Here is a 12,905-nt window from a genome sequence, read left to right on the forward strand (position 1 = left end):
AAAAAAAAATTTTAATTAAAAAAAAAATAACTAAGGGGCGCCTGGGTGGCTCAGCTGGTTAAGCATCTGCCTTCAGCTCAGGTCACGATCCCAGGGTCCTGGGATCAAGCCTTGCACTGGGCTCCTTGATCAGTGAAGAGTCTGCTACTCTCTTGGCCCCTCACCTCGCTTGTGCTCGCTCTCACTCTCTCTCTCAAATAAAATCTTAAAAAAAAAACTAAAATAAATAAATGAATAAATAACTAGATGAACATACACCAAAATGATAACAGTAGCAACAGATGCGTGGTGAGAACTCCTGAAATTTTTACTTTTTTTTTTAACTTGTCTATATTTTTTACAATAGGCTTTATTTCATAAGAAAAAAAATAGAAGTTATATTATTATTAAAAAAAAAAAAAGGAAGCACCCCATCTCTAGTAAATCCAAAAACATATCTGGATTGGCTAGAAGATAAGTGGCTGTCTTTACAATCAGCCATGCCTATTCTCAAATTTCAGTACTGCCAAGAAATAATCAGGGAGCAGTCATGGATGGGGGATGGGAGAGAGGTACTCTGAAAGTGCTCAAAAACAAAAACAAAAACCTGAATTCAAATTTGAGTTGAATTCTAACTTATAACACAAATGAACAGAAAACTATGAGGCTCTGAACTTGCCAGCATCTCTAACTGTTCAACTTCTGACTCCTACTCTGCCTCAAATATTAGAAAAATGCTTAGCCATCCTTTGTATGGCATAGGGTAAACAGGCAAAAAACAAAAACAACAACAAAACACAAGGATGAGGGTAATTTACTTATTTTGAGTCAAATGGTGATTCTTACAAAAGAAGGCCACCTAAGAACACAAAGCAGACAGACCTGGAAACATGAAGACCAGAAGCTGTAGATCAAAATAGTATGAGGACCAGGTCGTGGGCTGGTGTTCAGACACAGAAGCAATGATGGGGATGTTGTTCTTAGCATAAGAAGGATCCAGCAGTGAGTAGAAACGCCCCGTCCAGGGAGATATTTTTCCTGGCAGCAAAGAAGCAACAAACATTTCACAATCGCTCCTGAAACAAAATAACCTCTGACCCTAACTAATCACAATTTTCCATTTTAATAAGAGTCTGAGACAGAAAAGGATTAGGTTTTTGTTAAAATGTCATCAATAGGGGCGCCTGGGTGGCTCAGTCAGTTAAACGGCTGCCTTCAGCTCAGGTCATGATCCCAGGGTCCTGGGATCGAGCCCCACATCAGGCTCCTTCCTCGGCAGGAAGCCTGCTTCTTCCTCTCCCTCTGCCTGCCGCTCCACCTGCTTGTGCTCTCCCTCTCTCTATCTCTGTCAAATAAATAATCTTTATAAAATAAATAAATAAAATAAAATGCCATCAATACTTCGAGAATTTCACTCCATCCTTTCTTTCAAACTTGAGAGTACTTTTGTCAGCACAGCTAGCAGAATAAAGTCAGGCTGTACATAAACTCAGAGATAGGAGGCAAAAGTGCTTCATTCAAAGGGTTTTAGGTCAAATTTGGCCAAACCATGGCCAACTCTATAAACTAAGCCAGCTACATCCACCAGTGCTACTCCAAAGTAGACAACACACAGAGACTTGGGCAGAATCAAATCAGCCTCTGAGAAGTGAGGAAAACGTGGCATGCTAAAGAGCCATGGGTTAGTGCATATGGGATTAGACAAGGCCATATTTGTAGGGTACAGCCAGCAGTATCGATTTCTTCCACCCTACCAATAGGAAAGAAAAAAAAAAAAAAGAGGAGAAAAATTAGCAAAGTGAGATACAGTCCTTTCACCAAGAGCTACTCTAATGAGACATTCTTAACTACGCAGAATCCAAACACTGGGCTGACAAGTGGACTGAATGTGAAGAAGCAGGACTTTATACTCTTAGGAGGAAAAGAATGAATCTTTCTGTGGTCAAGAAATAACCCATATTTTTGAAGTTTTATTATATGTTCCATACCCATTTATAAAAGCTGTGAGCCTTCCCTACCTGTCAGCATGAGGAGAGCTCCCACAGTGAGAAGGACAAAGCCTACCAGGGAGATGACACTTCGGAAAAGAACTTCAAACTGCTGTGGATTCAACTTGCTGCGCAGATAATCCACAAAGGCATGGATCTGGCAGAGCCCAAAGACCCCAAAGGCCGCCATGTGCTCTGATGAAAGGACAGGCTGTAGGTAAAAGCATATGTATGACAATGCTGGAAAACAATGGATCTAGCCTAGACCTGAATTTTCCTGACCTAGTTTGGACCAAACAAAGGGTCAAATGAGTTCTGAGGCCTCAGAGGAATTAGGGCCAATGGAGGGGAAGGTCTAATTCGCCTGCTGCATTTTCCAAGGAGTATTTGGAATCCTCCAAAGCATCTCATATTCTATCATTATCATACCTCTGGCCTTTACTCAGGCTATTTTTTTAGCCTAGATAGCAATTTTCTCATTTTCCCAAAATTCACATTCACAGAATTTCTCATCACTCAAGGCCCAATGCAAATACCATTTCCTCCTAATCTGCCTAAACTGAAATCCATTATTCTCTATGTTCCATGCACTTTAGATCTCCTATATTACTTATAAATTCCTTCTTTGCTTAGACCAGTGGTTCTCAAACTAGGGAGCACCGTAACCATGGGGAGGGCAAAGAAGAGAGGGTGTTAAGACACAGATTTCGGAGTCCTCCCCTAGAGTTTGATTCAGTGAGTCTCTGATAAAGCCCCAGAATTTGCATTTTTTAATAAAAAATTTGGAGTTCATTTGCTTCTTCAGAATACTGAAATTTGTTACTATTTTTTATAATCTTTACACCCAACATGGGGTTCAAACTCACAATTCCAAGATCAAGTCGCATACTCTACTGAGTCAGCCAGCTGCCCCCAGAATTTGCATTTCTAACAAGTTCCCAGATGCTGCTGGTCCAGGAATTACATTCCAGAACTGCTGTATTACAGAATATAGACACCTGCATGTATTTCCTTCCCTGCAAGACTGTAACTCCCCTTAAAGACCCCTTAAGGACCAGGATCATATTTTTCATTTTTATATTTCACTGATTAGTAAATTGCATACACTAGGTGAACAGTAAGGAAAATACTGCTGACCTCTGAATAAGGGTTCCATTTCCATCAGAATTTTACATGAGAAATCAAACACACCACACATTACTCTTTGGTTTCATAGTTGTCTCTTAACCCTACGAGTAATGTGGTTACAACATTTGTGTTCTGCTTCCTAAAGGACTTTCACACAGGCTCTATCAAGAAGGTCAGGAATCATTACTAATACATAGACTCATCAACATTAAAAAGGACTGCAAATAACTTTGCATTTATATCAACTGAGGTCAAAGGATCTCTCCTCCAACAAACCTAAACCCAATTAACAGTCATTCAATTCAAACTTTATGGAACAAATATTAACGCACCCTGGAAGGAGACTTTAATGACCAATGATTCTGTTGCTTCAGTTAGCACAACAGTCCAAGGTTAGACTGTGAATAAGTCTTACTCTCTTCATCGGAATCCAAGATAAATCAAGCTGGTTGGAGCTGTTTAGAGAAAGTAGAAGTAGCTAAGAACTCTACTCAGTCTAGGGCTCACCTGAAAACCCACAAAGGAGATCTGCATGGAAAGAATGGTGCCCAGGCAGTAAACAGTACAGTAGGCCACGTAGATCCGGTGGGAGAAACGGCCTGTGAGCATCAGCACCAGTACATGGAGAGGGATCAAGTTGATCAAGAACACATAACCTCCCCATGAAGAAACCTATGACAGGATAAAAAAGAAGAGTTCCTCAGGGCGCCTGGGTGGCTCAGTTGTTAAGCGTCTGCCTTCGGCTCGGGTTATGATCCCAGGGTCCTGGGATCGAACCCCACATTGGGCTCCCTGCTCGGCAGGAAGCCTGCTTCTCCCTCCTCTACTCCCCCTGCTTGTGTTCCCTGTCAAATAAATAAATAAAATCTTAAAAAAAAAAAAAAAAAAGAGTTCCTCTAAGCATTCCTCCTCAGGCCCCCACTATACCTTAGGATATTACCTGTGACCTTGCAAAGAATATCTCTTTATAGTAACTATAAACTTCATTTATGCCAAGTGGTTTAAAGAGTTTAAATAACTGATTTCTTTAAATAGGAAAATCAAATTCACACCTATTACTGTAACTCAATCCCCTATTCCCTATGCCTCCTGCCATCATGATCACAAAAGAAGCACCCAACCCTGATAGACACTGGGGAGGGTATGTGTTCTGGTAAGCGCTGTGAATTGTGCAAGACTATTGAATCTCAGATCTGTACCTCTGAGACAAATAATGCAATATATGTTAAGAAAAAAAAAAAAGAAGAAGAAGATAGCAGGAGGGGAAGAATGAAGGGGGGGAAATCGGAGGGGGAGACGAACCATGAGAGACGATGGACTCTGAAAAACAAACTGAGGGTTCTAGAGGGGAGGGGGGTGGGAGGATCGGTTAGCCTGGTGATGGGTATTAAAGAGGGCACGTTCTGCATGGAGCACTGGGTGTTATGCACAAACAATGAATCATGGAACACTACATCTAAAACTAATGATGTAGGGGCCCCTGGGTGGCTCAGTCACTAAGCGTCTGCCTTCGGCTCAGGTCATGATCCCAGGGTCCTGGGATCGAGCCCCACATTGGGCTCCCTGCTCGGCAGGAAGCCTGCTTCTCTCTCTCCCACTCTCCCTGCTTGTGTTCCCTCTCTCGCTGTGTCTCTCTCTGTCAAATAAATAAATACAATCTTTAAAAAAACAAACAAACAAAAACTAATGATGTAATGTATGATGATTAACATAACAATAAAAAATTTAAAAAAAAAAAGGAAGCACCCAACTCTCAGGGTTAATCTAGATGCAATCTATTATAACATTATATGGAGGATTTAAGGATACATGTTAAGCGAAAGCAGTTAAGGGGAGAAGTGAATACATAAGATTGAACAGGAAAAAATATAACCAATATGTATCCATAGGACGTATGGTATTTGGAGAACTTTAAAAATTAAAAACATTATCTCTACTTTGCTATTATACAATGGATAGATATCCACACCTGCCTTGGATTGGGCTTTGTAGGGACACAAGACAATAAAGACTTCTAGCCTCCAATCCATGGTCTCAAAGCCCAAGAGCTATTTCCAGTTTATATCAGTTGATCCCAATAGAGACACTCGTGGAAGAAAGGAGTGAAAAGTTACCATGTAGAAATAAGCAAGGGCACACTTGGCTGCCCAATAGATGGAACCAGTCTTTACTGCTTTGATCCACATGTAGTAGGTGAGTAGCATGCAAAAGATGGCAATCCCTGCAGAAAGAACAGAACAACAATTCAATAAAAGGCCATACTGGCATAATATTTAAGAATACTATTCTAGGGGTGTCAGGGTGGTCAGTCGGTTAAGTGTCTGCCTTCGGCTCAGGTCATGATCCCAGGGTCCTGGGATCAAGTCCTGCATCAGGCTCCTTGTTCGGTGGGGAGCCTACTTCTCCCTCTGCCGTCCTCCTTGCTTGTGCACTCTCTCTCTCTCTGACAAATAAATAAGTAAAATCTTTAAAAAAAAAAAAAAGAATATCCATTTCTCAGGGTGCCTGGCTGGCTCAGTTGGTTAAGCATCTGCCTTTGGCTCAGGTCATGATCCCAGAGTCCTGGGACCAAGCCCCACGTCAGGCTCCGCGCTCAGCAGGGAGTCTGCTTCTCCCTCTCCCTCTGCCCCTCCCCACCACTCGTGCTCTCTCTTCTCAAATAAACAATAAAATCTTTTAAATAAATAAATAAATAAATAATAAAACCTTAAAAAAAAAGAATATCCATCTCTCTTACCTAGGAAAAAAAAGCAAATGATTACAATGTTAAAATAACACTAACATTCAACACTGAACTAACTCGACTTTTATGAATCCAGAAAAGAGCAAAAGACCTTATATAAGGAAAATTACCAGCTACCTTTCCAGAGGAGATGACAGACAGATTATAAATTTGTCTGAGGTCCCTTCCTGCCCATTTCTAATCTCCTCACCCAGATACCATTTTTGCTATTGCTAAACATCAGATATGAACTCAGATTCTACTGCATTTCCTGAAGATCTACTGAATAATGAAATGAACAGATCATCTTCAGCATTTTAAGTCTTACCTTCATTATCATAGGAGCCAGCCACAGATCGGGAGATATACCCAGGAACTACAGCAATCATGGCAGCAGCAAGAAGCCCAGCCCCTGCGTCCTGTAAGAAAAGAGGGGTAACAGGAAGTTAACACCATCCACTCCTGAGAGAGAAGAGAGGATCTACTAGTCCATTCTACTTAAAATGGGCCCAGGGAACAGTCCAACACTTTCCAAGGCAGAAGTGATGCTAGAAATGCTAGAAATGTTTGCAGCACAAGAAAGCTAAAAACTTCACAACCAATTCCCCATGATGAGAACAGTTTCTCTGAAACTGAATACACATATGCTAAGGACAGACAAGCTGTCAGACATCAGACACTGCCCCAGAATGGGCTGTTTGGCTGGAGTATTCCCAGGCTTATGAGTCCCAAATCCCTAACAATATCTGCACACTGCCGAACAGTCACAGCTCTAAGAGGTGTGCAAGGATAATCAAAGGAAGACAATTATTATTTAAGTTAAAAAGCCAAAAGGTGATCATCTATCTGGACTAAAGATGCCAGGAGCTTGGATAATAAAGTTGGAATATCACAAGGCAATCTGTGAGCTCAGAAGAGAGGAACAGCAAAATCTAACTCACACTCCAAAAGAGAGTAAGGACTTGTCTGTTGGAAGAGTCAAATTTGGAACAAGGGCAGCAAAGAGAAGGCTGAAAAGGTTTCCAAACTAAACTCAAGTGTCCCAAGACCTCCTACTAGTTTATCACCTCTCAGGTATCTCCCTGACACCATAGCCACAAACTAAGAATAGCATCCAAGGAACCAGGATCAGCAATGCAGAAACCTAGAAATAGAGAGTCAGTATTATGGAGCCTACTACAAAAGTGGTTTAATAACTTTTAAATAAATGTTTAAAAAAAATCAACAAATAATTGCTAAATGTACACTGCCAGTAGGAAAAATTAACCATTTTGGAACACTTCCTGTAGTTATTTTTCCTCTCCCTTAGATTGTGAGAACTTCAAAATCTAAAGCTCACATTTTACATTTTAAATGTTTTTTTTTTTCTTACGTAGAAATTTATATTTGACCTTCAAATGTTCTCTTATAAAGACAAACAGTTGCTAATAAAGAGAAACCACATATTCTAGGATGGGGCTGGAGTGAACCCAATAATTTAGCCTAGCCAAAGCTGTCTTTAGTCTCTGGCTCCCTGCCCTTCTGACGCTCTCAATCCCCCACCCTTTAGCATCTGGTGGAGAGGTTCAACAACATTCATTCCCAAGCCTATCACCCCAAATCTTTCACCTTGAGCTCTTTGGTAAGGTGGTACGTGACGATGGTGGTGAAGGAAGAGAAGAGAGGGGCCAGGAACACACAGACATTCCGAATGTCGATGGTGATGTGGAAAAAATGGAGTACATGGTAGATTGCAGCAGACGTGATCATTAAGCCTGTAACAGGAAGAAGAAACCCCACTAGGTTATCTTAGCAAGATAAGAACTTAAGGGAAAGAGAAAGAGAAAATCGAAGTATCAATAAAGTGATAACATAACTCCTGAAAAACCACCATAAATACTAACATCTCGCAGCTGTGCTAGGCCTATAAATTCCAGAATTTATGAAAATCCACCCATCTCTATCTCCCATATATATTCTCCTGTATATATAAGATCCATTTTTAGGGATCTGTAATCAGAATGAAGTTACAATTGTCACAAAATAAAGATATTTGAAATAAGAGAAACTGTTCCATAATATAGAATGCCTGATTTCTCTTAAAAAATTAAAAAAAAAAAAAAATCCTGTTCCTCTCACCTGGATAAATTGTTCCTCCAATGATTCGTCCCAAAGGGTACCAGGCCCGGTCATCAAACCAGTTATGGAATTTATAAAAACCCTCTTCAGCCAGGAACCGGGTAGTCCGATAATTAAAGTACCTGTGGCAAGAAAGAAATGATCTGTGTCTCCTCCTCTTCATACTCAAATACTTGTACCAATTTGCAGAGAATTTTGTTCCTCAGGTTTCATCATTGAGGAACTTACCATTACTCCAATAAAAATCAATTTGGTACCAAAAATTATGCCAAGTATGAAAATCATTTTATATTACCATAAGTCTGCTCATTTCTAGCTCCATGTTTGTCTCAACTAAAGCACTGCTTCTCTAAGAAGGAAATGCAACTGGAGCCTAACTCAAGCAGGATACTTTACCAGCCTGGCAATTAGTAGGCATTAGCACCAGTCAGAGAATTCAAGCACCAAACATAAAACAGCTGAGATGTAGGCGCCAATAAATTTGGCCCTTTCCAAGAAACAGGAACATAAAAAAGAACAATTTGATACCACACAGGAGGACACAAAGATAACTTCAAGTGATGAGCATCTCTAAAGATGTTGGTATAAACATCTATACACCTCACAATTTTTTTAATCAACTCAGTAACACAAACTTTTTTTTTTTAAGATATATATATGTATTACATGAAGCGTATGTGTTACAAATATTAAAAGATGATATTACATATTTTATAGATAGGTAGATAGAATATATAAATAAGTAACCTTTGGCATGCTAGAAAAATTTTAGAAAATGATGCTGTTGTCTACTGCATAAAAATTGGGGTTCTTGGGGCGCCTGGGTGGCTCAGTCGTTAAGCGTCTGCCTTCGGCTCAGGTCATGATCCCAGGGTCCTGGGATCGAGCCCTGCATCAGGCTCCCTGCTCCGCGGGAAGCCTGCTTCTCCCTCTCCCACTCCCCCTGCTTGTGTTCCCTCTCTCGCTGTGTCTCTATCAAATAAATAAATAAAATCTTTAAAAAAAAAAAAATTGGGGTTCTTTTAAAGTAACACAACCTCTTATTCCTCCTTCTGGAGATTAAGGAGCAGTAATAATGTGTTGCCACACACATCGTCTGCATGTAGCAGGCATTAAAAAGGATGAATGCGAAGAAGAGCTATCTGTAAAATGGAGACCATCTTTTTCTTTTCTCGTGAAAGAAGGTGGTTCTTCGTCTGCTGATGTTATCCCTTTTGGACTCACTCAGCCCAATCCATCTTCATCTTTATTCTGTGAAAGTGTCTGTCTTCTTGTTTAAAAAAATAAGCATCGGTAATATTCCTATAACTGACAGCAGTATTATTACTACAGGAAGAATGAAATCTTCCAGAAAGTGGTCGCTTTTCTGATGAGAGAGTTGTTGCTCTTCTTTTCTTCGATCTCCTGTTGAGTTTGTAAGTGTTCAGAATGGTTTGATCCCTATCCAGCTGAATTCCTGAGAGGAGACGAAATCCAGGTCTCCTACTCCTCCGCCATCTTGCTCCGCCTAACACAAACTTCTTAATGAGTGTTTAAACTTAGAAGTCCTACTCATGTTATTTAAAATAGTTCTGGATGCCACCTACATAATAGCATAAACATATAAATTACATAAAAATATTTGAGGGGCGCCTGTCTGGCTCAGTTGGTAGAGCATGTGACTCATGATCTCAGGGTTGTAAGTTTGAACCCCACATTGCATGTAGAGATTACTTAAAAATAAGATCTTTAAAAAAATATTTGATACAAATTCTTGGAGTTATACAGGGAAGGACACAATTCTTTAGGTCCAAGGTATGTAACCTCTTAAGTTTCTTATTTTAAAAGAAGAGAAACAACAATTGAAAAAGTTAAAAATAAAAGTAAGAATGACCAACAGACATATGAAAAGATGGTCAACATCACTCATCATCAGGGAAGTGCTAATCAAAACCACAATGAGATTATCACCTTACACCTGTCAGAATGGCTAAAATCAAAAAGACAAGAAATAACAAGTATTGGTGAGGATGTGGAGAAAAAGGAACCCTCATGCACTGCTGGTGGGAATGTAAATTGGTACAACCACCGTGGAAAATAGTACAGAGGTTCCTCCAAAAATTAAAAACAGAGGGCGCCTGGGTGGCTCAGTCGTTAAGCGCCTGCCTTCGGCTCAGTTCATGATCCCAGGGTCCTGGGATTGAGTCCCACATCAGGCTCCCTGCTTAGCGGGAAGCCTGCTTCTCCCACTCCCCCTGCTTGTGTTCTCTCTCTGTCAAAAAAAAAAATCTAAAAAAAAATTTAAAACAGAAATACTATATGATCTAGTAATTCCTCTACTGAGAATTTACCTGAAGAAAATGGAAACACTAATTTAAAAAGATATATGCACCCATATGTTTACTGCAGCATTATCTAGAGTAGCCAAGATACAGAAGCAACCTAAGAGTCCATTGACAGAAGAATGGATAAGGATGATGTGGTGTGTATACACACACACACACACACACACACACACACACACACACGATGGAATATTACACAACCATAAAAAAGATGACATCATGCCATTTGCAGCAACATGGAAAGACCTAGAGGGTATTATGCTAAAAGAAAGTCAGACTGAGAAAGACAAATACCATATGATTTCACAATAATAAACAAAAAGCAGAATCAGACCTGTAAAAACAGAACAAACTGATGGTTACCACAGGGGCAGAGGTTGAGGGGATGGGCTAAATGGATGAAAAAGCATGGGAGACACAGGCTTCCAATTATGGAATGAAAAATTCACGGGAATAAAAGGCACAGCATAAGGAATATAGTCCTAACATTGCATGGTGACAGATGATAGCTACATTTGTCCTGAACACACCATAATATATAAAACTTGTCCAATCTCTACGTTGTACACCTGAAACTAATGTAACACTGTGTACCAACTACATTCAAATAAAAATTTAATTAAAAAAGTAAAAACAAATAAGAAAAAAAAAAGGAAAAATATAAATAAATAAAAGGAATTTTTAATAACTAAAGGTAATGATGACTAACCACCTTTCCTGCCCGTCCCTCTAACCCTATTTCCTTCTTGGTCAGTCAAGTTTTAGCAGCTGAAGTAAGCAGAAGTAGCAGATGGCAGAAATCTCTATCCTTCTGTTTGTTGCTAATGAATGTTATTTTGGTAACTGTCAGAGAAACAAAGGAATGAGGGTAGCAGGCAGTCAACATGTATGAGAACTATGTCCTTTACCTACGGGCAGGCAGGGCAAGGCAGAGGATGTATAAATTAGTGGGAAGAGGTCTGGACTGGGGTCACAACCCAGGCCTCAGTTTCCTGCTCCACAAAAGAAAGCATCAAATCACAAGATCTTTACAGTTTCTTCTAGATCTATGGCCACAGAGCAGATAGTCTCATTTACCCTGACCATCTTGCCTCAATGTTTGTCATCTAGAGAATCTGAGAAAAAGCCTTAACAGACTGGTGATCAAGAAACAAAAGGATATGTTTTCTCATTCATGAGAAAAAAAATATAAATTGATTTGAGAGGCCCCAAAGAATATATTTGCGTGCCTCCAAAGTGCTTTCAAATACCTACACAAAATAACAAATTTGCAGATCAACTTTTGAATCAATGCTCTATAAGCTAAAATATGATATTTTTAAAATATTAATGACACTTAAAGAACCTATGATTCTGGCTTTCTAAATTTTTAATTAGGCCTGAACTTTAGGCAATACAACATAGTGACTCTAGTGTCTAGAGATGGACAAACCTAGATTCAAATCTTGGTTCCTCCAAACATGTAACCTTCAATTGCCTCTCCTAGCCTCAGTCTCATTTGTATAAAGGAGAAAATAGCACCTCCATCTCACAGGGTTGTAAGGATTTAGAGAGAATCTGTAAAACAGTGCTTGAAACAAAATGAATACTCACCTAAAATCCCTAATCAAACTCATGGCTTTAAATGTTCCCCAATATCTTAGAACTTAGCCAACAGGCCCAATTTCTATCATATAAATTGTTAAACAAAAAGTCATAAATCTCAAGTTCATGACTTGTGATTTTCTTCTGAGCCTTAAACACACACCAGGCCCCTTTCCCTCAATTTGTATCACTTAACTGTGGACCAAGCTGCGTAGCCAGACTTCTCTTAGCCTAGCCAGATAACGAGTTTGAGAGACTTACTTGGTTAATTCCAACAGAAATGTCTCAAAAGGAAGCAATTATCTCCTTTGGAAAACTTGAGGGTTTTTTGCCCTAAATATATAGGAAGCACATCCCCATCACCAAGAGCTGATTAGAATTTGACATTTGAAACCCATGAACCTGAAGCTTCCCAAAGCAAATACCAGATCAAGCAAAAGTACTCACGGATCAAACTCATGGATGACACTTTCAAATCTCAGGACAGCAAAGAGACGAGTGGAGAACGCTGCGTAAACCAAAGTTAATATTTTAATGGTAGTCTGCCATGAAAAATAATAGTAGATTATAGTATCATAGAGATAATAATATTATCCAGCACAGAAGTCACAGGAAATGTAAAATGATCCCTAAATAGGGGTGGCTGGCTGGCTCAGTCAGTACAGCCTATGACTCTTGATCTTGGGGTCATGAGTTGAATCCCATGTTGGGGATAGAGTTTACTTAAAAAAAAAAAAAAAAAACCCTGGGGCGCCTGGGTGGCTCAGTCATTAAGCGTCTGCCTTTGGCTCAGGTCATGATCCCGGGGTCCTGGGATAGAGCCCTGCATCGGGCTCCCTGCTCGGCGGGAAGCCTGCTTCTCCCTCTCCCACTCCCCCTGCTTGTTCCCTCTCTCACTGTCTCTCTCTCTGTCAAATAAATAAATAAAATCTTTAAAAAAAAAAAAAAAAAACCCTGAATAAAGTATCTATCCATTTCTCCCACACAGGACAAACAAAAACAAGTTCACTTTCCCTTGACAATGACACCTACACTTTCCACGTAGGTAGGACACATTTAACT

The 12,905-nt window shown here is 39.9% G+C and overlaps 1 protein-coding gene across 2 annotated transcripts in view; it reads right to left on the bottom strand.

Moving 5' to 3' along the window:
* STT3A (STT3 oligosaccharyltransferase complex catalytic subunit A) overlaps nucleotides 1–12,905 on the bottom strand; it is a 30,626-nt gene that overhangs the window by 14,437 nt on the left and 3,284 nt on the right. For both annotated transcript variants that reach the window (XM_045894748.2, XM_064577263.1), the window contains exons 3-10: nucleotides 12,291–12,351; nucleotides 7,936–8,057; nucleotides 7,426–7,571; nucleotides 6,146–6,236; nucleotides 5,210–5,316; nucleotides 3,603–3,767; nucleotides 1,998–2,178; nucleotides 862–1,017 (exon numbers count right to left, since the gene is read on the bottom strand). In XM_045894748.2, the coding sequence (XP_045750704.1) occupies nucleotides 862–1,017; nucleotides 1,998–2,178; nucleotides 3,603–3,767; nucleotides 5,210–5,316; nucleotides 6,146–6,236; nucleotides 7,426–7,571; nucleotides 7,936–8,057; nucleotides 12,291–12,351 (1,029 nt within the window). The remainder of the gene's footprint in view (nucleotides 1–861; nucleotides 1,018–1,997; nucleotides 2,179–3,602; nucleotides 3,768–5,209; nucleotides 5,317–6,145; nucleotides 6,237–7,425; nucleotides 7,572–7,935; nucleotides 8,058–12,290; nucleotides 12,352–12,905) is intronic.

Source organism: Mirounga angustirostris, unplaced genomic scaffold (assembly GCF_029215605.1).
Source record: "Mirounga angustirostris isolate CCGP_5_RB_7025 unplaced genomic scaffold, mMirAng1.0.hap1 SCAF_13, whole genome shotgun sequence".
Taxonomy (NCBI): domain Eukaryota; kingdom Metazoa; phylum Chordata; class Mammalia; order Carnivora; family Phocidae; genus Mirounga; species Mirounga angustirostris.